At 41.3% G+C, this 26739-nt stretch overlaps 1 protein-coding gene across 5 annotated transcripts in view; it reads left to right on the top strand.

Annotated features, from left to right (window-relative positions):
• Dnm3 (dynamin 3) overlaps positions 1-26739 on the top strand; it is a 448546-nt gene that overhangs the window by 328347 nt on the left and 93460 nt on the right. For all 5 annotated transcript variants that reach the window (XM_051147697.1, XM_051147696.1, XM_051147695.1 and 2 more), the window contains one exon: positions 20725-20836. In XM_051147697.1, coding sequence (XP_051003654.1) covers positions 20725-20836 — 112 coding nt within the window. The remainder of the gene's footprint in view (positions 1-20724; positions 20837-26739) is intronic.

The following is a 26739-nucleotide window of genomic DNA, read 5'->3' as shown; positions in this document are numbered from 1 at the left end:
TTTCCTCATGAACACTACTCCGGCCTCCTGTCTCCAGTGACAGTCAGAAGTTACAGCTTGTGACTTGTTACATAAGCATGCAGTCTGAGCCTGCGTCCCCTCTGCACACTGACCTCCTGCCTTTCAGGTTCTGCAGTGTTTCTATAATAAAGCCAGCACATGCTGACTAGTGGGGAACCCAGCAGACCACAGTGATTGCTTTAATTTGGAGGTTAAAATGTTCTTTCCCTGGTAGTCTCTGTTGTCACTGTGCCTTTCTCAGGAAATGAGATCAGTCTGCCCATGCTTAACCCATGGAGTTAGGCCAACTTTTCCTCCCCGTCCCCCCACACCTCTGTTGCTAAATTTCACTTTGCTTATTTTTACTAGCAATCTATTTTTATAAACATTATCCTGCCATATTATAGGTCAACCCTCCCCTTAGTGATGAAATCAATGTATGTTATGGAAGAATAGGGGCTTCATCACCTTTGGAAGGTACAGTTTCTTTGTGAGAAAGCTTGGGACTCACATGGTGTTGAAAGCCGATGGGGGATATTTTAATGTCCTTTTGATATATAATGTTTACAGGAAAAGCATATACATTTGAAATATACAAACTTTAAAACTATTTAACTGACTAGGTAGTAGAATATTCTACCCGAGGCATAGTGTTTTTATGTGTGGACATGTGTAGAGTATACAAGTTTGTTCATGCGTTTGCTCTTGAACAATTCCTACATCAGCACAAGTTGACTAGCAAACACATGTGCTCGGCGCATTTTCATTGCTACTTTTATTCTTGGCTCTAAGTCCAATCCTGTACACCCTGGTGAGCAGTGTTGTCATAGAAACATTAAGAGAATGTTCTTCCTATATTGGTGTGCTGATGGTGTATTAGTATCTCTTATGATAGATAAGATGTCTTGGGGTTCTAGTTTCTGTCTCCTAGGTATCAAACATGTATCCCATTTCCTTCTTACTTAGCCCAGGTTAACTCTGAACCGTGGATTCCCCACCCTGGCTGTCCTTTTGAGTGTTTGCTTAGTAGTCAGCTTTGTCTTTTCATCCCATCTACCCCCTCATCCTATTCCTCTCCAGCTGAGTCCTTGCTCTCTTCCCTGCACTCCACAACCACAGTGTTTTTCATGTAAGAATCACAGAGATGACTCCTAAATCCCCTCCATGTCTCTGCACCAAGCTCCAGACAAAGGCCGGCACACTCTCATGTGCTGCATGCCTCCCTATGTCTGCTTCTCCGAGTTCAGTTCTAATGACTCCATATGTTGCTCCCTTCTCCAGGGACACTTTCCCGCTTTGCTTCTTGGATATGCTGAGCTCGGCTCTGTCTGGGGACTTTTGTAATTGTCAGGAATGTTCGTTCTTAAAACTTTCATGGGCTGTACCCCTGTCCCTTCAATTCATGTCTCTTTTCAAGTGTCACTGCTTCATGTTTTAAGTATCCCAACATGTCTCTTTTACTCTGTAGTGCTCATAGCATGGAGTACTTATTGATGCTTTTATGCAGTTTTTGTTTGTTCGCTGTTATATCTTTAGTGCCTAATGCAGTGCTTAAAACATAGCAGCTACTAAAGACTAAGCAAGCAGATGAGAAAACAAACTTTGATATCTTGGAGTAGTTTCTTGATGGGTTTTCCCCCTTAAACTTGTTTCCACCAACATTTTTTATAGAGAGGTCCATGTCATGTGAAGATATTTTTAAAAACTGGTATCAAATACTTATGTAGCACTTCACACTTTACATGGCTGTGTGTGTATGTGTGTGTGTGTGTGTGTGTGTGTGTGTGTGTGCACATGTGTGTTAAATGCTTTAAGAAGTCATCCCAAAAGATATCCTGGTTAATAATACGTAACAGGAAAATATTCATGAAATCATAGAAGGAAAGTGATTGAAACACAAAATCATGAATATTAACAGTATCTGTGTTTTATGTATACACAATGAGAAGGGAGAAAGGAAAGGGACAAACAGACAGAGAGACAGAGCTAAAATGAGCAGTTCCAACCAAGCATCACCAATGCAGTATCCTGAAGAGGAGGGAAGGTGAGGGTAAGAGAGGCATCCCACAACCGGGGATTGGAATAGAGGAGGCCATGGCTAGAGAAAAAGGTGAAATTGGAAGATACCAAGTTTGGTTTTTATGGAAAGAAACTATTTAAAACTTAAAATTATGAGAAATGAATGTAGTAATTGTGTGTTTGTATGGGACAGGGAGGGTAACAACTGGAAGAGTAAGGCTGCAACATCAACATCACAGTATGGGAACATTTAAAGCTAAGGGATGGAGAGCCTCTCTAGATTCTTAGAAGGGGGCTGGGAGTTCTATGGAGAACATATTTTTAATTAAATGCGGTGTGAATGGGAAGGAAGGTGAGACACTCAACGAGAAGCTGGGAATTTGATGAAATGCCCTCAGAGATGGAAATGTGATGCATTCCAGAACTATCCATGTGAAATCGTTTGCTTTCCAAATGGCTCACAAAGCAACTATCACAATGCCAATCTCAGGAAGAGAATCACCAGGAAAGGCCTTTCCCAACAGACATCACATGACATGAGAGTCAGCATCCCCGTCTCCTCGATAGGCAAATGCTCGCCGCATGTTGAATCGGGTTGGAAGGCTGCACACTCCTCCTAGGCCAGCTCTTGTTGACCCTTCATATCACTTAGCACTATAGATTATTTTTGTAGAGAATAGTTATAAGTAATTATCAGGTTTCAGAGCTTTTGCATCAAAGGTCATTTTAGGATTTTCTTAATGACTCATACTGGTTGAAAAACAGACTCTGTCACTGGAAATTCTGTTTCTCATGTAAGCTTCCGTGTGTGACAGCATTGTACACTTCTCTCTCATGTCATCTTGAAACATAACAATACTTTTTGATAATCTATGTCCTTTCATTCAAAGTTACAGAACATTATAATGTCAAATGGAAAGAAACCAAGAGATGTTACACTTCACCCCTTGGCCAGACCAACATGTAAAAAACATCAACAAGAGGACTATCTAGCCTGTTTGCTTCCGAGACACTTTGTCCCAGCATTTTAGTGAAGCCTGGGGAAGAACAGAGAGAATGTAACGTTTGTGCTTGCTGTGTCCATTTCTCTTCTGGGATGCTCATTCTGCTCAGCTGTTTACTCTTTGGTTAAGCCCTTAGAAACCACGCCTTGTGAGTTACAGTTCCTCTAGGGACATGTGCCCTTCAACAATCCCTTCACCGGACAGCATGCTAAATGCTTTGCAGACGTCATTTCAAGTCCTTGTAACAATTCTTATGCATAGTGCGTCACTACTTAATAGTGACTTTCTAAGAATGTGGGAATTCTTGCCCATACTCACAGGCTAACTGACACACATTTACCACGAATGGAGAGGGTTTTGTTTTAACCCTTCCATCTGACGCCAATATGTAATGTTTCTTCCATTACATCATGCTGATTCTGAAACCTAAAGCTCACAAGACTTAAAAGAACAAAATCACCAGACATAACCAGGTACTTGCTTAACTGGCCGGTGTAAACTTTGATAGTGGATAAAAATATTCCAGACAGGATCCGACCATTTGTCCACTCCTCCTCCTCCTCGCTTCAAAAAGTCCTCTGACATCATCAGGAAACATCTACTTTTAGACCACTGATGCTAACAGAGAATTCTAAGGCTGGCTACACAGTCCATATTCTCCTGTCTCAGCTCCTCAGGGCTGAGGTGGTAGATGTCCACCCCCACACCCTCTTCTCTAGGTTGTCTCTCTTCTGTGGTAAAGGAAGCCCACCTACCACCTCAACGCCTGGCCTATTGTGTGGAGGGAATGAACACAGCCTTCCAGCTGGGGCCTTTGCCCAGCAGACAGAACTGTGCTCATCTCCAGATTTCATCTGTGACTGACAGGATTTTCGTGACCTCGAAGTTCCAGAGAGAAGCATAGTTTCCTCTGCAGAGTCTTCCTTCTCAGGCTCCAGCCACCACACATCTTTGCTAGCCACTGATTATTTCCTACTTGATTACCAGACACTCAGTGGTGTCATGATCACCATCACATGGCCTTGGCCACCCCGCTTCCCTCCTGCACTGCCCATCAAGGTCACCAGCTAAAATACAAGAGGCTCCGTTATGGGCTTCATGGTGGATGGGGCTTTGCCTGCTTCATTCACAGCATCTGTCCTCCCCATTAAGTAGCGGTCTCAGAGCAGCATTTTCAATCATGCATACAGTGCACTTAGACCATCTGTACCTCCCCTTCAACTCACTTCTCCCCCTCCCCACTGTTGTGTGCTCTCTCTCTCTCTCTCTCTCTCTCTCTCTCTCTCTCTCTCTCTCTCACCCTCTCCTCCGCTCTCTCACACTCTTCTCTCTCTCTCTCTCTCTCTCTCTCTCTCTCTCCCCCCACACACACACTTCTACTTCTGTGACTTTTTAAAATATAGCTACAGCATAATAGAAAATGCACAGTGTTTGTCTGGCTTACCATATCAATATAGAATTTCATCCACCTTTCACAAAATGGCATAGTTTTGTTCCCTTTGGCTGACTAGTCCTCTGTTGTGTATTGCACGTGTCTTTGTGCATTCACATGTTGATGGGTAACTAGGTTGATTCTATTAACCCAGCTGATGTCAACGGTGCCACAGGGAGTTTGAAAGTGCAGGCAGCTCTACTGTGCGCTGCTTAGATTCCTTCAGGTACATACCCAACAGTGCTCAGCACGACCATATCATGTTTCTAGGTTTAAAGTTTTTTTTTTTTTTTTTTTTTTTTGAGGCATCTTTATGCTGACTTCTGCAATGCCTCAGCTAGTTTACATTGACACCAACAGAATATAAAGATCCCCCTGATTGGGGAAAACTCTTGTACTTTAGACTTACATTTCTTTTATTGCTAATGATATTGAACATTTTTTCATATATTTATCAGTAGTACTTCTTTTGATGACTTACTTAATTCATATTGATTGAGTTTGGTTTTGGTGTTCTTTTTTTTTTTTTTTTTTAGTTATTTATATATTCACAAGCCGCTTGCTTCTCAGATATATGGCTGGCAAAGATTTTTCTTCATTTTATAGGTTGTGTCTTCACAGGGTAATTTTTTCCAATGCGGCGGTAACATTTTCTTTCTTTTCTTCCTTTCTTTTTTAAATTTTTAGATGTTATTTTCTTTTTTTTAATTATTTTATTAATTTATTCTTGTTACATCTCAATGTTTATCCCATCCCTTGTATCCTCCCATTCTTCCCTCCCTCCCATTTTTCCCTTATTCCCCTCCCCTATGACTGTTCCTGAGGGGGATTACCTCCCCCTGTATATGCTCATAGGGTATCAAGTCTCTTCTTGGCAACCTGCTGTCCTTCCTCTGAGTGCCACCAGACCTGGTGGTAACATTTTCATTGCAAACAATCCTGTTTGTTGGTTCTCAGTGATATGCCCAGCTGTGTTGGAATCCTATTAAAAATACGCTGCTGCTTCCTCTATCTTGAGGAGTTTTCCACTGGCACTTTTAAGATTTTAAGACCTTTGAACCATTTTGGTTTGGCTTCTGAATGGAGTAAGAGATGATCTATTTGTGTTCTACAAGGGGATGTCCACGTTGTCCTGCTGTTTTAGCCTTAGGTGCACCTTCCATGGCCTTTTAGAATCATCTACCCCAAGGCACTCTGTTTCTTTCACTCCTGCACGCCATCTTGTATTTGGAGCCCTGGATTTAGTGCTGTGCTTAGATGGACTTGGCCTGTATAGATGTCAAGGCAGGGATTATTTGCTTAATTTGAGCTGATTCTCTATGCTGCTTCCTAAAGCCTTTTTAGTCTCTCCTTGGGTATCCTCATTCCTCCAGAAATCAGAGTTAGAGTGGATTTTCTTGAGATTTGGGAGTATCCTTTTCTAAACTTGGCAGGGACAAGGTAAGTGTCATTAGGAAAGTGCTATGTTGTCCCTTTCGTCGGCTCATTTTTTACAAGAGATTTTCTTTGTGTTTTTCTTGTGGTTAAACATGTGTTGTTGCTTGTTTTGCAATAATCTTGGTTCTATGTTGCATATAATTTTCTTTTATATATATTTTTTTTTCACTTAAAATTAACTCCAGTAAAATGTAAAAGAATGAGAAGTGAAATACTCTTGCAGCTGCTGATTTTTCCTGGAAGACAAAGACATCTCAATTTTAAAGTTAGTCTTAAGACATGAAATCATTGTTGTTTGAAACAGCTGCCTGGTCGAAGACTCTTTTGTAGTGTACATATTTAAAAAACAATTTTCAAAAAACCACTAGGGGCTTACTAAAGAAGTCCTTTATCTGGGTTATGAGTCTTTTGAGTAATTGTTGAAATGATGAAGTTTACTGGAATAAAACAGATGTCTGGTTTCTGTCTCATTTTAGGAGGAAGAGGGATATGTCATTGGAGTTTACATGTTACCTTGACAGTAAAGTCTAAATAACTTGTTAGTTTCAGCATTCCATTCACTATGGTGATTCTAACTAGAGCTGTCATGTAAGATTAATGAGAACAAGGGTCTTGTCTCTCTTCATCAACAGGTATCCCTCAGGACCCAACATGATAATTCCTGGTCCACAGCTTCTCAACAAATGTTTATTAAATTAACCAAGAGATAGGTAACATAGCATCCATTATATGGAACATGTAAAGTAATCCGATACACAGTTCATCCATTCTTCTGTTATTTTTCACAAAGACACTTGGCATAGACGATCCTTTTAATAGAAACATCCAGGATGAAGAAATGAGTTGCTACTGCAATTAGTCCACAATGAATGTTCCACCCATAACTCTATATAAATCAGCTTTAGTCTTTCTCACGTTTACCAACTTGAGGGGTAAAAATGGCCTAAGTAGAAAGTAGTTCCACATCAAGAGATGTGTGTGCAAGGCATTAAAGGAACACAAAAGAGAGGGTAATTTTTGCAGTTCATGCTATCTGAGCACAACTCAGATGAAGGGATGTTTGAGTGGTTGCTCTGAGGATTGGTACAAGCTTGCCAAATGGTGAGGTCAGGGCAAGGAGTAAATAGTGCATGCAAAGGTCTAAAAGAATAAAGGGACTTGCCATGGAGCTCTCACGGCAGATCGTCATCGTCACCACCACCACCACCACCACCACCACCACCACCACCTTCTGTCTGTTTACATATCACTCATTCATGCAAAACACAAGTCACCATGGAAATGCTTCGTTTGTTTGTTTTTAATTAAGACTATGGTTTCTTTCTCTGTTTCTTTTTTAAGACCCAGTTCCACTCCAATTATATTGAAAACTGGTACAAAAAGGGACTTCTCCCCACCAAAAAAATTACTAAATAGCTAGGCTTCCAGGAGACCTAGTCTTATTCAACCATTTTCAGCAGACATACACCATGTGTGACAAGACTTTGAGCCCTACACAGGTTTGCACTTTCAGTGTGTTAAGTTCACTGCATCCAGATCTCATTGATGGTTAGTTGTGAGGTACCACATGACTCAATGGGGCCATGGGTCTAATATTCTGTGTCTGGACACATGTTAGACAGCATAGTTATAGATAAAGCTATGTAAACCCTCCCCCTTTGATGCCCCCAGTATGTCTTTTAATAGCCATTACAGTAATGGCATACGCATCTATTTTTTCCAGGTAATAAGAACTTTCAGGCAATCTCCCAAATGAGCTCAGACAGCTGACTTTGACATGAGCTTGACAGTACTAACCGGTTCGAGAATCATCCTTCTGAAGGCCAGTTTTATGGTGGAGCCATTGAATAAAACCACTTATCTCATGACACTGCCAGCCCTGCTCATTCTTTATGATGTTTCTGTGCCTTTCTCTCTCCACAGTTATGTCTTACACAGATATTCCCTTCAAGATACAGGCTCCAAGAATTCTCCTCTAACTCTTTCTGGATGTTTGGGAGTAAAGAATTAACCCAAACTGTGCATATCATCTTGGGGTTGGCTTTGCTTTACTTTGTATTATTGGTTTCTTGATCTATAGGACAATAAGAAATGGCTGGAAGATATAATGCTTCTCCTTTATCTGTGGTTCTTCATGCTTCTCATTCTTTAGAAGTTTCTAATGAGTCATATTTTCTATTTGCATAATAGACACTGTTATTATTTAGTTACTAATGCAAATGAAAGGTGACGTGAGGAGCCATTCTCACACATAACAAATGTGCAAGGGAAGGAACCAGGCTGGCACAGCCTGCGCCGCCCTTTTTTCCTAACATGTGATACAACATGGCTGGCATGAGCCCACGGCCACTCTGTATTTATTCCTCGGATTCTAAAAATGCTCAGCTTAAGCTGGCCATTACCGCAACCTTTTATGACCTAATAAATGAGGCAGACTGAGAATAATTGTGGCTCTTTCTCTGCTTTCTTCACCAGTTGCCTTTATTCCCTTCTAATGTCTCTCGTTGCTCTGGGCTAAATGAAGTTCAGATTGCAACAACTTTTTTTAAATGATATTGCAATATTGGCTAATTTGCCTGCTATTGGTTATGCCCGAACAGACACATGACCTGTGGCTGTTTGGCTTGTCCTCCTCTGGGGAAATAACTTAACAAAGCTAATAAGCTGTATTAAAATAAAATAAACAAATTCACATGGCACCCGGCATCACAGCCACATGCAGTGCGGTTGTTGTTTATTAGCCCAGGACACCAGTCCCACATCTCCAACTGCCTACTGGGCATTTTCACTAAGAAAGCCTTGCACTGCTTCCCCTTTAACCCCTCTGAAACTACAACCGTCAATAATTTCCCCCATTAAAGCCCCAACTCACATGTGGAGCTTTGGGGATGGACCGTTTCATCACATCCTCGACTTCCCTCTCTACTAAACATTGTTGCTGGTGCCAGTTTTAGAGGCAGTACATGGGGAAGCAAACAGACACGGCGTGAGACACATGGCTGGGCTTCCGAGGCCAGACTTTGGTGTTCACTCTTGAGCTCTCAGTATTCCCAAGCCCAGCTGAGCAACCGCAAGCTCTGCCAGAGGACAGAACTCACCACCGGGACATCTGGGAGTGGGAGAGAATGCCTGTGTCCTGCAGGCACAGCTTGCTCAATTTCTCCTTCGTAAGTCACCAATCAAACCAGCCAGCCTCCCTCCTCTTGCGAAGAGGAAACAATGAAGACTGAGGAAACAGGGCCAGAAGATGAAGTTCCCACTCATTTAGCCACTCCCAACTTTTCTATTTTTATTTTGGTACCTTCTTTGGACATCAGATTAGCATTTGGGTTTGAGGAAGAATACTTGGATATTAGGCATTTTCTATCGTGAAAATTTTTAACAGTTAAACTATGAAGCCTACCTACATTTGGACCCATGCTCCCTTTCTTCGGCAATGCCTATGATTAATGCTGGCATGGGCAGACATCACGGCAATGGCAGGCAGGCCAGGTCAGGGCCAGCAGTGACTCAGCTGACACTGCAGGTCCACTTACAGTAAATGCGATTGGTGAGGGTTTCCTATTTAAAAAGCCCTTTCCCACAAATTTGATTTTTTTTTTAATTTTTATTTGAGATGTTTTATTATTTATTTATCTATCTTTTTTTTGCTTTTATTTTTCACTAATTTCAAGAAAAAAGATGTAGCACTGGTTATACATCAAATCAACTTGTACTGAAGAAACTCAAAGACAAAGGGTCGTGATGCTTTTAAACAATGAATGGCATGCAGACAGCCTTGTTGTAGACCTGTGGAAGCCATCTTGATGGGTGACATTGAGAGATAAGGAAAATATGTGTAACGAGGAAAGAGGCTACACTAGCTCAGGCTTCTGTTAGCACTGCAGTCTGCCACTTAGGTGTGGAAGTTATATTTACTGAGCAATAATGTTGGACTTCAGTCCCACCAACAAAGCAAACATGTTGCCCATTTCCAGGAACTGTATAATATAATGAGAGACATTAACAGCACTAAGGATTTACTTATTACTTAATTGCAACTGTTGATTACAGCTTATACAAGCATTCCTAATAGTGACCTCTCCATTTTAAGTGTCTAGGGAAGAGTTAAAATTAACGTTAGAAGAATATGTGGAAACAGACTGCCACCCTGGGCACAAATGACCCTATTAGCCACACAAAGGTTGTTTACTGTCTTCATCCTAATACCATAAGAAGCCAATGAAGAGGAACAATGTGGCAGGCTGAGGTGCAAAATACAATAGGGATGGAGCGAGTGCAGTGGGGGTGCAGAATCTGAGGTTTTCCTTGGGGTTCAGATGAGGTGTGATGTCACACTGGACTAAAAAGATGGAGTTGGGGAGCTATTACAGGTCATAAGGGGATACAGAAACAGAAGCCTTAGGGTGAGCTAGGGGACAGACATATGAAGAATGACACCTATGTATCTGGTACCACTGTCTAGGACCATTTACGAGAGCAAGAACCTTGGAGGGAGGAGAGACGAAAGGAAATCAAGATTTCGTAATAGGATAGATCGAGAAGACAGCTCTATCTTAGAGGAGGCTGGTGCTTCTGAGTAGTCAGACATGTGGTATCAGAGGTTCCTTCATGGAATTCATAGAACATTCTCTTAGGAGAAATGATACTTGATAGCACTTGGGGCAGCAAAGGCAGGCTGATCTCTGTGAGTTCGAAGTCAGCTTGGTCTACATAAAAAGTTATAGGCTAGCTGGGACTACATAGTGAGATTCTCTCTCACAAATAAGATTGGGTCCTCATTTAAGGTGTCCTCAGGAAGATGTCCTCAGGAAGTTGTATAGAAGCTTCTTGAGTCTCAGCCAGCAGGAAAGACAAAAGCAAGTCTAGAAGGAGGGGCTTCTTCATTCCCAAGTCCCCCATTCTCCCCTGTCCTTCTGTCCTGCCGTGTGTCTGAGAATTAGTGCATAAAAGAAGCTTTCCTAACACACACATAGACACACACACACACACACACACACACACACACACACACACACATATGAGGTGAAAAGACATAAAACTGGATAAGAACTATTTTGAATACTTCTTTCCAATTTATACTCTAGGTTTAATCTCACGATTTTATTATTTTGATTTATGTGAAGTTCTTAGGCACTGTGTCCATAATTGACATGATTGATGCTTATAAACTTGCTATCATAAAAGTAGACTTGGCATCTTGGAATCCTCTGTTGAATCATACGTCCCGTTTCTAATTTTGTTTATTTCCTCATCTTTTACATCACAGTGTTGTTTCATTGTCTGATTCATCTGAGAACAAGCTCCTAAGTTTGCCCAGGACATATTTGCTTTTCATAATTAGTTCCTGATTTAAAAATAAACCAACTCTATATTCTTCTTGTATAGTTTTGTAACCTTCCAACGTGTCAGCATCAGTGCTCCCAGTGTAGTCTTTGTTCTTGTTTTCCTGTTTTTTAAAAAGGCATACTCGACTATGAATTTTGCTCCTGGTTGGAGTTCGGTTGCATGTACTGAGTTTCAATCCAGAATATAATATTCTTTTGTTTGTTTAGTAAACAGTGTGCAATTACTATTTTTAGTTGGCATGTGCCACAGGTGTTTTGTTTGGGAGTTACACCTTATTTGAAGTGAATTGGAGCTTCTTTTTTCTTTAACTTTTTACTATGATTTCTCATTTTATTGTACTGTTGTTTTGTTATTATTGATATGTGAAATGGGAGTATTCTCTGAAAAGATAAAAAAATAATTATTAATCCTAGCTTATTAAATGTACATTATCACCAGGCATAGTGGTGCACATCTGGAATCCCAGCACTCAGGGAGGCAGATCTCTGTGAGTTCAAGGCCTGCCTGGTCTACATAGCAGGTCCAAAACAGCCAAGGCTACACAGAGAAACCCTCTCTTGAGAAAACAAAAAACAAACAAAAACACATTATTGATAACAGAGGTTAATTCTTAACTGATAGTAATTAAAACCTTTGTATCATTGATATAGATGATGCTACAAAGAACATTGACAGTGAGAAAACTCAGATTTGTTGGGGGTGGTCAGTGGGTGGCCCCGCTGAGAGACAGCAGTGTATTACAGGGATGGACAGTGAGGCAGAACATCATGTCCAGAAAAAGGAATAGCACCTGTAGAATCCCAGTGAAGAAACAGGCTTGGTGTGTCCAAGAAACCGAAAAAGAAAAGGACAGTGTTGATGGGGCAAAATGAGCAAGGAACAGAGGGGAAAAGAATGAGGTAGGAGATGGACAGTGTAGCAAGGAGTCAGGGGTTTCTTTTCCACTCACAGTATGAGGACTCTCAGATAGTCACTGTGGCTTTTGTGTGGACAGAATAGACCAGGGAAAATGTAAAGAAAAGTAAAGAGCTGTCATCATCACCCACAGGAGAGAAGAGCAGGCTGGCATCTATGTTCATAGTGGGGAACTGGAGTTGTGAACATGGCAGTATTGTTTACGGCCTCATAGCCTTGCTCACAGTGGAAGAAAGAGTGGCTAGAGAGAAGCTGGCCTGCGACAGAGTTCTGGATGCCTCCAAATTTATCCATCAAAACAGCTAGTGAAAACATCAAGAGAGATTACAAAGGTATTGTCAGGGAGGAAGAAGGTCCCGAAAATGTGAATCACAAGAGTTTTGAGAAAATTGTCCTTGAAGAGGGAGGCTGTGACCAGATACAGAGATAAAAGGTAGACAGATAAGATAGATGATAGATAGATAGATAGATAGATAGATAGATAGATAGATAGATAGGATAGATGAGATAGACATAGATAGAGATGGATAGATGTTAGATAGACAGATAAGATAGATAGACAGACAGACAGACAAGGATAGGTAAATCCGTGACATGGATGTGTCTATACTGTATTGCAGAGGAGCAGGGTCATTTTACTCATGGTAGCATGGTGGGGGTGAGGGCCAAAACAAGGGAAGAAATGAAGGGAGAGAATGAATGGAGGAAGGTGTTTGCTGTAGATTTGCTATGAATGGGGCAGTTCCAGGAGTGGAGATGAGAGAGAATATGCTGTAAGCTGGTTGGCTGTCTGTAAGGCACGTGAGCATGTTATACTAGTGATCACGGAGTACAAAAGAAGAAAACGTTCAGGGGTGATAAAGTGAACGATTATAGAAAGAGCATCAATAGAAGGCATTAGGCGGTAGAAGAGAAGAGACACAGAGCACAAGCTGATGGTTTGGCCATTTCATCATTAGTGCTCTGTCAAGAGGCAGAATTTGTAGCTTCATATGAAAGTGATCTGATGGATTTGTTGGTCAGAAAGATGATCGATTTTGTCTATGGCTTATATATTCCTCATAAGGCAAAAAGTGAAATAATCAGCTAAGTACAAAAAGCAAGAGGTACACTGAGGATTCCAGTCAAGAAAAGCTATGAATTGATAATCATCTGGGACATGGAAAATTATTTAGTACAGAATTACAGTAAGATTTCTGGGAAGGCTGGTACCAGGTTGATCATTGAAAATATAAACTTAAAGTGAGGACAAACAATAAAATTGTGATTTTTTTTGCTTGTATATTTAGTACCATGGATACAGCAGTTGAATAAAAATATTATTTGTTTGGCATTTTATTAGAAATAATGGTGAAAGGGAAGATGGGGAAGGGAATTGAAGTCTACAAAGGGCAATACATTGGGTGCGTGCAAAAGCCAGGTAATAAAGGAAGGGTGACTACTGGGCAGCTTCTAGAATCTGTGACCTGTGGAAACCCAGCATGAGTTGTCCAGATTTGATTTTATTTTAAAAAGTGATTGTTTTCGAGACAGAGTAAGGCAAGAACTTACTCTGTAGACCAGCCTGGCCTCAAACTCAGAGATCCACCTGCCTCTGCCTCCTGAGTGCTGGAAATAAAGAAGTGCGCCACCACTTCTCAGAATGAGTTGTCCAGATTTTCAGAAGTAAAACAAAACAGAGTTTATCACTGGGAATTTCATTGCTATATAAATGGACTGTTGTGTAAATATATACCCAAATGGGAGGCTCTGGGTTCAGTGAGAGACAATGTTCCAACAAAGGAGGGAAATAGAGAATTACAGAGGAAGACACCTGATGTGAACCTCTGGTCTCTACAGACAACATGAGTGAGTACACACATACACACACACACACACACACAGAGAGAGAGAGAGAGAGAGAGAGAGAGAGAGAGAGAGAGAGAGAGAGAGAGAGAGAGAGAGAGAGAGAGAGCAAAGATGAATGGTGCAGACTAGATGGTTAACTGATGTTCATGTCTCTTGCTATATTCTACTCTATTATATATTATGTTTACTAAGCCTATATTAAGAAAAGTGTACTGTCAAGGGAAATGATAAAAAGAAAATCCACCAAATTCTTCTACTGCTTATGTAGGAGAATTCATTGAGAAGTGTATGACAGATGCTTGCATCTCACTTTCAGAGAACCATTATTAAAATGAAGCAAATATAATGAACCAAGAATGCTGCACTGTCTAGAAAGTACATAGGAGAAATGTTTGAAGATACTGACTAAAGGGTTGGCTTGGAGATTAAAAGACACACATGAACACACACATGCACATACACACACATGCACACATTTTCCTGGCATACGAAGTTTGCAAGACATGTTTCTGAAGCCATGAATTTTTTTAGTCATGGTCTCACTTTGTAGCCCCGGCTGACCTCAAAGTCATGATTCTCCTGCCTCTGGTCTCTCATGTGCTGATATCATATATCTTATGCTGCCATGCCCATCTTAAGTCAGTATTTTTAATAATAAACCTGTCTTAAATTCACCAAGCCCTCAGTTTAAGAAATTATGTAATGTATGGCTTATGAACACTTACTTAAGACCAAAAAATAAAATATGGTTCAATTTTGCTAGAAACCAAGAATTGACTGTTAGCTAAACATCACACTGATCTTTCATAATCATATGTCATGGAAGGAATACAATAGTTGGCCTTGAATCATCTCTGTGCAGAATGTTCAGCCTGGGACCAGTGTGACAATGTGTGTTAAATGTTGGATTTATCTGTAGACCTTGGGTCCCAGGAAATTCTACTCCTAAAAACATTCACTTTATCCAACTCAAAAATCATAAAAAGGAATTTGTTACGAGATTATTTTGAAACATCGTTCTTAATTGTTTAACAGCTGGTGTAAGATGGCTGAAGAGACATTTAAAAAGGGAGGGGAGCTGGGCAGGGAGGGGAGCCTGTAATCCCAGCACTCTGGGCAGCCAAGGCTATACAGAGAAACTGTGTCTCAAAACACACACACACACACACACACACACACACACACACACACACACACACACACGAAAAAAGAAAAAAAGAAAGAAAGAAAGGCACTAAACTTATATTTCTAACAGCCAGAAGCATTCTTTTGACATGTAAGAACATTTTTTTACACATAATCCAAACATGAGCTCATCCTGCGGTCTTGTTCACTTCAGCAAAGCACTTGAACTGCCTTTTACCCAAGGGGTGAGCCTTCCCCCCATCCTTCTCCGCACCCCAACAACTCTCAGTTCTTCAACCTGTAAGACACACAATTTGGTTTCAGAGTGGAATCATTCAGAAGCTCATATCTGCATGATTGCAGCTGAAATAGACTAAACAAAAAATGCAGTCAGTACAAATTGCTGTGGGTTATCTATGGAGCTACAGTGTGTGGTGAGAACCTGGAAGCTTCCTGGGCAGAATTTATGAGCCTTCCAGTAAATCAGCCCAGCTCAGTGTTTCAGGGCTGTGTCCAACTCGCCTTGGCTGTCTAGACACAGCCTAAGATGAGGCTTCAGAAATAGGTAGAGACAGCGCTGCCAAAGCCACCAGAAGCCTTTGACCTTCTTCTAATGTTTCAACCAGATAATTATTTTCCCTCTCAAGAATTTGGCTGTCCTTTAAGGGGGAAAAAATAAGATTTTCCATGTGAAGAACCTCTGAAAGAAAATACTCTGGAGAAAAAGGTCAGTGCGATGGACCCGAAGCTGGATTCCTCGGAGCTGCTCGGAGAAGGTGACTCTGCTTCTCCATCCTTCCAGCTGGCCAAGGGCTCTCAAGGGGCATCCAGCTTTGCCCACCCCCATACCTTTACATCTCAAAGGAGCCCCAATTGTGTAGTGGAAGTAGTTCCAAATGGAAGCCCAAGTAGTAGTTAAAATTAGAAACACCATAGAGGTTTAATTAGATCATTTAAGAGTCATTTTTTTAAATTATTATTCTCTTTAAATAAACTATCACCCTTTCTGTTCCAGAGCCTTTCTTATTTTCCAACAATGGGCTTTTATCCTTGGGCATGGACAGTATATTTCCTTTAACTCCATCTCAACTTATTCAAAATTATCCACTCTACTTCTTGTGGCTTATCTCTTCAATTTTTCTTTTCTGTGTATTCTATAAAAGTCAAAATCTGGTCAAAAATAAAAACCATGATTTAAAACATAAGTACTGTCCAAGTCTGCTCCACTGTGTTTTCACCCACTGAGGTAGCACTTTGCTCACGCAGCTGTGGTATAGAGGCCATATGCCAAGGACTGTGCCAGGCTCTGGGTCTACTGTTTGTCTGGCCTGTGATTCGGGGAAATTCCTCCAGCTCTCTCTGAATCTGTTTCCTCATCTTTGCAAACAGCTCTTTGGCCCAGTTTTCAGGGTTGCTTTAGAGATGCAGAGGGATGGCATCTCTCATAAGATAGTTTAAAACAAAGCAAAGCAAAAACTGGGGTTTTTCTTCCATTCTCCCCATCCAGTGTGGTATACCTCAATAGTCAAAAACACCGGGCATGTCAGTCAGCTGCTTGTAAAACTCACAGACTGCACTGAATTAGAATGTGCATCAACGGACCATGCATGTTGCCAAGGATAACCCAAAGAAGGCCTCGCTTCGCCCCGACGTCGCCTAGGAAACAGCAGGTGCTGCACACACCAGAATCTAGCCAGCCAGCTGTGCTGTAAAGCCAACCCAGAAACGAGTCCCAGGAAAAAATGTTCAAACCGGGAAAATCCTAACAATAAATATTTACTCAAGATAAACACAAAGTTCCTCCTAAATAACTGCTTAAATTGGGGGTAAAAAAAACACCAAAGAGGAAAAGTAAAGTCGAATTCTTAAGAGACACTACAGCAGTGCTTAAATAATCTAGGTGGACACATTTAGGCAAATCAACCAATGCTCTGGGGTAAAGTGACAGCTTTGAAATAGCTTGATAAATCGGGAGTTATTTTATTTCATAGTTTTATTTTATGTGTATGGGTGTTTGGCCTGCATGTGTGTCTATGTGCCACTTCCATCTCTGGCGCCTACAGAAATCAGAAGAGGGCACTAGATCTCCTGGAACAGGAGTTACAGTTATAGGCCACCATGTGGGTGCTGGAAATCAAACCCAGGTCCTCTGGAAGAGCAGCCAGTGCTACTAACAGCTGCGCCATCCCTCCAGCCCCCAAGGGGCTATTGCTTTATTACTGAGCATCACATACGCAAAAGTGAACTCGAGTGATGTGCAAACTGAAATATGATCAATTTCGCCTAGAACTGGGAACTGCTGAAAAACGTCCAAGCCAAAAAGACAGTTTATTTCTCAACATCAACAAAGGAAATAATAAAATTAAGATTTTTTTTTTTTTAGGCAATGTGTGTCTCAGCATGACAAAACAGAGAGCAAACACAGCCATGGCAAGAAATAAACATCACAGAGACTTTCCTAATCAGAGGGGATAGTTTTCAGCTTGGGATGAAAGATGAAATCCAACTATACTATTGGAATTTTTCAACAAATAGGTGTTTTGAAAAAGAAAATAGATAAAAGTAAAAAAAAAAAAAAACAAGAAAAAAGAGATGGCAATGTTAGATAAATGAAAATAAAAGCAAGAAGTCATTGAAATACTATATAATAAAATTTTGGATGCTACGTTATACTTTCAATAATGACATCAAGACCAAGAGCATTGTTTAGGCTAACAAAAGGGTTTTAGTTTTTTAAAAAATTAAGGATCTGATGGAGAGTCACTTTCAAATTCACAGAATATTTTTAAAATGGTATTACTGTCTATTGAATGCCTACACATACTAACTTGCCACAGCTTTGGGTACCATATAATCACATTATCTCTACAGATTTTAAAGACTTTACTCCTAATGTAAATTATTTTCCCTTTTCAGTTTCTATATTATTGTTAATATTCTGAAAACTAGTTGAGTTTTGTGTATCCTGAAGTTAATACTGGCCTTTTAAACAAAGTGATTCATTTAATCATAGTGCACTAGTTTTAAAATTATTTTTATTTTATGTATGTATGTATGTATGTATGCATGTATGTATGTATGTATGTATATATGTACATACATACATCCAGGACAGGACAGGATTAGTGGAAATGAGGGCTGTTAAGCCCAAATGCAAACAACTCAAACAGAGTAAGCAGAAAAGAAAAAGAGTGTCCACTGCATCTGAAAACATGAGAGTAATATCCCTACGTGTCCACCAAATGATCCTAACTTTTGATTCTGTAACTGTAGAACTCTTCCTTCAAAAACACGATAGCAGCAACTGTCAGTCATGGGCAGCGTACCATTCATGATGGCAAAAGAAAAAAAAAAAAGAAAGAAAGAAAGAAAAAAGGATGATCTCATTACACTAGAAGGTTAAGCAAACCATTATACATTCAAACTGATGAATGTTATGTCGTCATAATATATGGCATAATAAAGATTGTATGCCATATAAACAACCATGTGTGACAGTAACTGAAAAGAGGGACATAAAATTAATAGAGGCTGTGCTGCCCAGTTTTATCTCAATGACAACAGCTCGGGTCATTTGAGAGGAGGGAACCCAACTGGGAAAGTGCCTCCAATGAGCTTGGACAGTGGGCAAGCCTGTAGGGAATTTTCTTAATTAGCAATTGATGGGGGAGAGCCCAGGCCATTGTGGGTGGGGCTGTCCCTAAACTGATCAGCCTGGGTTCTATTAGAAAGGAGGCTGAGCAAGCCCTAGGGGTCAAACCAGTAGGCAGTGCTCCAAGGCCTTGTCATCAGCTCCTGCCTGCTTCCTGCCCTGCTTGAGTTCTGGACCCAACTGTTTTCAATGATGAACTGTTACCTGGAGTGTAAGCCCTTCCTCCTCAAGTTGCTCTTGGTCCAGGTGTTTCATCAGAGTGATGGAAACCCTATAGCATAAATTGGGAGCAGGATTGTGTGGTGTTGGTGTAGCGGACCTGACCATGTTTGGGGGGCTGTGGCAGGGCAGGGGCGTGGGATTTCTGGAAGGTCTTTGGAACTTTGGTCTAGAAAAGCCACTGACTTTGCAAAGCCTGTGAGCCGTTCAAACCTGGCCTGGAAGATGAGAGGATGGTGCTGAAAGCAAGGCAAAAGACGGAGGCAAAGTCTCTACTGGGGCCATTGGTAGTTAGAGTTAAGAATCTGTGGTTCTGCTCAGCTGGGGCTGAACAATCAGCTGTGAGTAACAAGAGACCAGTGAGCTGTTTGCTTTACTGGGACAACTGATGCTGGCTAACCGGAGCTGAGAAACCAGTCATGGTTAAAGAGAGACCAGCATGGCCAAGGCGAAATCTTCTGGAAGACTTCCCTAGGGTCAGCACATAGTTGCTGTGTTCAGGTGGTGGCCAAGGTTGTGCGCTGTGCTGACAGCTGAACTCGATAGTGTAAGAGTCTCCCGGTGGTACGCGGCTGAAAGCCTGAGTGGGTCTTGGAAAGCAGCTGAGGCTTGGCCCTGGGCGAGGCCAAGGCAAGCATGGGTGGTGCAGCCTCAGTAGCTGTTGAAGGCCTGGACTGGAGGGGCCATTCCGAGAGCTGAGGCTTGGCTCTGTGAAGAGAGCCCGGGAGTGACTACTGGTAAAATGCAGCAGGCAACCCCAGCATTCTGGGGACCCCAGCACCATGGAACTAAGACAGAAAGGGGTAAGAGGGAATTACAGCTGTGTCAAAATGTTCAGCGTGGAGAATTGTGGGAAAACAAGATGATCTATAAGTAGTGGGACCTGGACAATTCTCCTAATTTTTGTTCTGTTGTCTAGTTCCCAAATTTCTAATATTGGTATTTAATACATATTGTGTATGTTCTTTTTTATCCAGAAGAAAATATAAAACTCTAGCATTGCCCGGGTTATAAGTTGACACCAACAGGCACCTCAGCTGTCACCACTGGTGACCATGCTTGTTTTTCACATGCTGAGGAACATCTGTCCTCTGAATTCAGCCCACTCACAGGGGTGTTTGTGTGTTTGTTTGTTTTATCTTTTTTTTTTTTTTTTAGATTTATAGGATCATTACTGCACTTTCCCAAGTTTTCTAAGCTATTTAGTCAACTAGATTTGTAAAAGAGCTTAAGAAAACTGACCTAATTACTAATTACTGGTCAGTGGTAAGGACTCTCTGCACATACACACACACACACACACACACACACACACACACACACACACACACACACACACCTTTCCTTTGTGGTTTTGGGCAGCTGGGAATTGAACATGCGGTCTCTTGCATGCTGGGTAAGCGTCCTGCCACTGAACCCCTTCCTCTGCACTCTGGACCAAGAGAAAGATTTCAAACTGCGATGTTCTCTTTCTACAGGCCCTTTAGTTTAAAATCTCAGCACTTAATAACTTTGAGATCTTCACTGCATGAGTTATTAGAAAAGAGTCTTGTGAGAAGTGCACATCAGCGCTGACTAGTTATTTTAAATATAGTGAGTCCTCTGTGCTCGCGTCTAGTGGTTTTCCGAGAGCTTCCCTCCAGACTGTCATCCGTGTCTGCAACGATGTGAGATCATTTTGAATTTGGTCTTGGCTAAATGCATGTTTTTTTTTTAAACTCTAGGAATGTATACAAAGACTATCGCTTCCTGGAGTTGGCCTGTGATTCCCAGGAGGATGTGGACAGCTGGAAGGCATCTCTGCTAAGAGCTGGCGTCTATCCAGATAAGTCTTTAGTAAGTCTGATATATTTCTCATCTAAAAGAAATGACTACACACCATGCTAAAGAAAGCATCAGTTTCTGTATGTTAGTGAAGCAAGTTTTTTTTTTTTTTTTTTTTACTTAATTTGGTCCCTTTTATTGATGCTTCATTGTTCTTTTTACATTGGTATTTTTTATGTCTTTTTTCTCAATCAGATTTCTTCAAAAGCTAATCACTACACTTGTTAAAGGCAATATCTCATTCTGCTTCAACATGTGTGTTCTTAGACCAAGAGAAATATTTAATTTTTTTAAAACTTGGTATCCTCTATACATTATCCCACAGCTGACATAGTACTAGTAGGCCACTGGTCATCATAAACATTCTGTATTTCTATTTACATTTTAAAGTGTCCTTAGTTTTGTAAAAAGCTTGCTTTCCTATGTCCCGTAACTGGTATCCCTAGTTATGTCTGCCTCATGCTCTGGCTAGTGTCACCATGAGTGTGAAGAACAGGAAAAATACATAGCTCTTCCCACTTATCTTTATTAATATACTTCAAGTGTCTGGGAGACACCTTCCTCCTTCAAGTTAATAAACAGACCTTGTCTCTGTGCTCTTTCCAAAATGTAATATTGCACAGGCATCTCTGAAATTAAACTTCAGAAGTCCTGCCATTGTCTTTGCTCCCACCAACCAACATAGTGTGCCAGCCTTTCTGTCTGTCTGTCTGTCTGTCTCTCTCTCTGTCTCTCTCTCTCCCTCCTTTCCCCCTCTCTCCCCAGTTCCCTCCCGTCTCTCCCCAGTTCCCCCTCCCTCTCTCCCCACTTCCCCCTCCCTCTCTCTCCAGTTCCTCCTCCCTCTCTCCCCACTTCCCCCTCCCTCTCTCTCCAGTTTCCCCTCCCTTTCTCCCCAGTTCCCCCTCCCTCTTTCCCCAATTTCCCCTCCCTTTCTCCCCAATTTTCCCCCTCTCCCTCTCCTTTTCTCTCCATTCTTCCCCACCCACATGCTGCTCTCTAAATCCTGCCATGATCCATGTCTCTTCTCAGAACTAACCTGCTAAGATTGATCCCTGAGGGCTGGCTTAATGCAGCGTGACCCTCGTAGTTCCTACCTGGTTCTCCGTTTCTAGAGCTGACTGTGCACAGTGAGATCCCTTCTAGGCTCGGGGTAGGATACAAGTCTTTTCAAGACAAGGTCTGACATATGGCTGCAATGAGGTACAATTGGGACCCTTAAGATGTGAGACGCTTTGTATTCATGGGTGTCACACTGGAACTTAATGAAGTTCCTGGAGTAGAATCAAGACTTACACAAAAACGTGTTCCCCACCTATTTTAGCTCAAACATAGGCCTCCTCTCGATTCTGTGTCTCTGTAGTTAGTACCTAAAACAATGAATCTTCCAAACAAGTTCTGTGCCCTCTAAGCAGATGTTCAGTCTGAGGCTCGCTTCCCGGCCAGGTACACAGGTGGGTCTATGTCATTTTCTATTGCTGTCCAGCTTTTTTCATGCATGCACATACAGACTCCCACAGGCAAAGCCTTCCCTCAAGGCTTTTATAATGGTACTCTCTTCAAAACCGTGGGTGACACCTGTCTAGATTGCAAATGTACTGAAGTGCATGTTACTTAATTCTTCTAATCTGATGCACAAAAGTGCATGACCTTCAGCATCTGAAGCATCAGGAAGATAGATAGGTCATTGAGCAGATGCCATGATCGTGCAGCATTATTTAAGTAGATGATAAGTTCTGTTTGGAAAGTAAGTGAGCTGCCGTGCACCTGCAGCTCCAGCTATTTGTGAGGCTGATGCCATAAAACAGCAAGTCCACATTCTGCCCTGGGCTACTGGGCAAGTTCGTGGACTATCCAGGCAACTTAGTGAGAGCCTGTCTCAAAAACTGTGAGAATTGAAGAAAGGGCTAGAGACTACCACATTAGAAGAAAGGCCAGTAAGAGGGAGAAGCCTTATATGGGAAAAGGTAACCAGGAAAGGCCACTTCTGAGAGTGACTAGGCTCCTTGGGGAAGAGGGAGGAGGAAGTGCTGTGGAAAGGATCCTCGGCAGAGGCAGGACAAATGCAAAGCCAACCACAGTGCCACAGAGGAGCAGCAAGATGGGTGCACGTGCCTGGGACACTCTGAGGGAGCACACAGCGGCTGGCTTACAGGAATGTGCTCAGGGACCAGACGATATAGCCATGGGAGGGTATCAAAGCAGAGAGTGACAATATGTCATGTCCATCCGTGTAAGAGCCCAAGATGGCGGGGTATGAAAAGAAGGAAAACATACAATTCAAACACAGGCATTAATGTCACACCACCTTTGCCTAAATTCTAGACACTCACAAACTGTGTTTGGGAGGATACTTGGCCTATTTAGCTTCCCCAAGGTTCATTTCTAACATGAAGACGGTGGTGAGTCCCCTACAGAATGGTCAGTAAAATGCAGTGATTGAAAACATGAAACAAGACATGTATATGTGAGCATTCTTATTTTCATGTATAAAAAATAACTATGATCGTTATCATTTTCATTATAAACTACTTTCTTTAGCACGTTAACAAAGGTTAACATATTGTGTAAGGGCCTGGGAAGGCCGTCTGGTAAAGCACTTGTTTTGCAAGCACAAGGACATGAATTAGAATCCCCGGAATCCACATCCAAGCCAAGCTCGGTGTTTCGGTGTTTTGCTCCTATAATTTCAGTGTCAGGAAGGTGGAGATGGCAGGATCCCAGGGCTTTTTGGCTAGCCAATTTAGCCAAACTGGCAAATTTCCCATTCAGTGGAAGCCTTGCCTCCCAAAATAAGCCTGAAAGCAATCAGACACTTGACATCAACCTCTGACCTACATAAACATACAGGAACATACACATGAATGTATACACGTACACACATGTGTACAGACACACAGTAAGTAGTATAGCTTCATGAGATTGTAACTTTTCTTTTGTTTTCTATTTTTCAGTGGTTTATCCAGTATATGTATATATGTTTCTGTGTTTGTGTGTATATTTTCCTTACATATAAGTATGTTTTAAATCATGACTTTATAAATTATACCTTTTTAAGGGAAATAATTAGATAGTTAAATCATGTAATACATATTTGTGAGGGAAAACAGTCATGAAAAAAATTATTTATGCCCCCCCTCCATGACCTGTTTTTATAAATCTATCTTTTCATGGGCTCATCCATACTTTACCACAGGAAAGCAATCCAAGAAATACCTTGTGTGTTTTATCCTAATACTCCATTTCAGAGTTGTGCTATAGTTTATTTTGAGATTAATAGATCTTTACAGCAGATCAAAAAACAAAATAAGAAGGTAAAGTTGACCACTTTTCTCAGTTTTTTTTTTTTTTTTTTTTTTTTTTAAAGAATGGTGATGGTGTTTTGTATGCCCTGTGTAATCCCTACTCAAACAGTTGCCTGGCATTCCATGTCTAACAGCAGCTAACTGTTGAGAGCCATCAAGGCAGGTATTTCATGAACACTCTCAGCTCTATCTAGAAGTAATAGTTTAAGGTACTTCTTACTATCATAGAAAGATTTAATGAAATCAGATTAACCTAAAGACTGATAGCATTAAGCAATTTTTTTTAGGACTTCTGAACCGTGTGATTTTGTTTTCCTGTTAACAAATCACTGAAACACTAACAAATCAGTCAATAGCTTCCCTAGTAAAGAAACAATTCTACTTTCTATGCTGACATCTCTATTTGACTGGGAAACGGGGGTAATTTTTATCTCTTGGGGGTTATGTGGCTGGCTAAGAATGTACATTTGTGAACATATGTGTGTACATGGTGTGCATGTATGTGTGTACATGGTCTGTGTATAGGTCACAGGATACCATGGGAAAGCTGGACCTCAGCTGCCTCCCTTCTTTTGTTCAACACAGAATCATTCATTAATCTGAAAATGTACCAATTAGACCAGGCTAGCTGGCTGTCAGCCTCCAGGTCTGTCTCTGCCTTTCATCTTGTCTTGCTAGGTTACAGACATGTGTGCCTCCATGCCTGATTGATTTGGGGGGGGGATGGGTTAAGGGATTTGAACTCAGGTCCTCATGATTGTGACTGAGTCACCCATCTTCCCAGCCTGGAAAAATTTTTTTTCCTACTTCCATCATTTTTTAAAAACTCTGAAAGTTTGATATCATTTAGATAAGCACCTATCACTGAATTTGAATGAAATGATGTCTGGAGCCAGTTTAGTCTATTAAGATTTTACAAGTACATTTCAAATAAGCCACTGTATTTTCTATTGTCTCCATGTGACAGATTATTTTCTGTCACTCACATCTCAATGTTCTATGACCCTGTTCCTTGACTCCTAAATCATTTCTCTGGGGGTATTCTTTTTTAGAACATGTCCTCTTTGTATTTTTTCCCTTTTGTGACCATCTTTCTTCTTTGGAGCTTATCTAGGCTGGCTGGCTCAGTCAGACCTAGCGGCTCTCCTGTCTCCACCTCTCCATCACTGGACTTAAAGGCTCTACTGCCATGCTGAGCTTTTATGTGGGTTGTCATGCAAATGTGGCACACACACTGCCAACAAAACACTCTCCTCTGCCCTCATTTCTTATAGCTCCTCTTCCCTTGGCTATTAAATTGAAGTTATAACCACTATGAGACAGCACGCTGCTGAGGACACAGGGCTTCACATGGTCTTGAAATAAAGATGTTTTTATTGGAATTTCAAGTTAAACTGTTCAGAATAAGACCCATGTTGTGCATGTGCACAGTGGTTAAGAGCTGTTAAAACTCTCAGAAGACCCTTTTACATAAAGACCAAGTGCATAAACTTTCCTTGAAAATTTGAGTGAAAATAAATGTGAATTTGATCTGAGGAGCATGATATGAGAAACATGACTTTTGGACACAGTATCATTGACTTTCAATACTCCATTAAGCAATTCTAAATTCAAATTCTTTGTCCCATGAAGTGGGCAGTGGAATGGAGTGGACATGAAAGCGAATCCATTCTTTGTTTAAGTCCTGACACTGCTGTGTATTAGTCTTATGACTTAGGCACCCTCACCAACTCCAGTCAATTCTATTTCTCTAACCTCAAAATAACATCTTCCTGAGAGAGCAGCTCTGCTTTGTCACCTCTAGCCCCCTGCCTTCACCTGGTGGCCATGCTCAGGGCTGCATGCCCTTTATTCTTCTCCGGCATTCTGAATGTGTATACAAAGCTGCAAGTCTCAATTTTATGGTTAAATTTTCTTTGGAAACAATTAGTGGGATTTCACTATGTCAGAGAGAAATTTCTTGTCTGTTGACTAGGGAGCCTGCTTGTGTAGAGGGAGCCATAAGAGTGCCCAGGGGACAGGCCGACTTCCAAGACTGAAAATGGAGGACATGACTTAGCTCAGGGGCTGCAAAGTAAAAGTCTCATGCCTGCTCTTAGAAGCTGGGCCTCCAGCCATGGAAAAAGGCAATGTGAGATCCAGGCATGCCATGGAAATGATTTGGTGCCAAGTCAGTTAAGAAACCTCAGAGGGTTTTTAAGAGTTTTCTGTTCCCTGCAAAACAACACACACACACACACACACACACACACACACACACACACACACACACATTCTACACAGAGGGTTTTCTATTGCATATCCTCTTCATGTAGTGTGAACCAGTGTGAACTGCTTCTTCAGAAGCTTAACATAATGGTAGAAAGGAAAACGATGCTGACATCAGCTTTTCCTCTGAACGCAGGATGCTGCTGCAGCTATAGCCAATGTTTTTTGAACCCCTTGTGGGAAGAAACCATCTTCCACTGAAGTCCTATTGGTACCTCAGAAACGCTATCCTTAGAAGACTCTACAGAGACTTGTCCTCTGTGTCAAAAGTAGTTAAAAGAACGGGTCCCTTTGTCTTCCCAAATGGGAAGAAGAGGAACCAGCATGGACGTTCACAAACATTTA

The sequence above is a fragment of the Acomys russatus genome, chromosome 6, assembly GCF_903995435.1.
Source record: "Acomys russatus chromosome 6, mAcoRus1.1, whole genome shotgun sequence".
NCBI lineage: Eukaryota > Metazoa > Chordata > Mammalia > Rodentia > Muridae > Acomys > Acomys russatus.
This window is presented reverse-complemented; position numbering and strand designations above follow the sequence as displayed.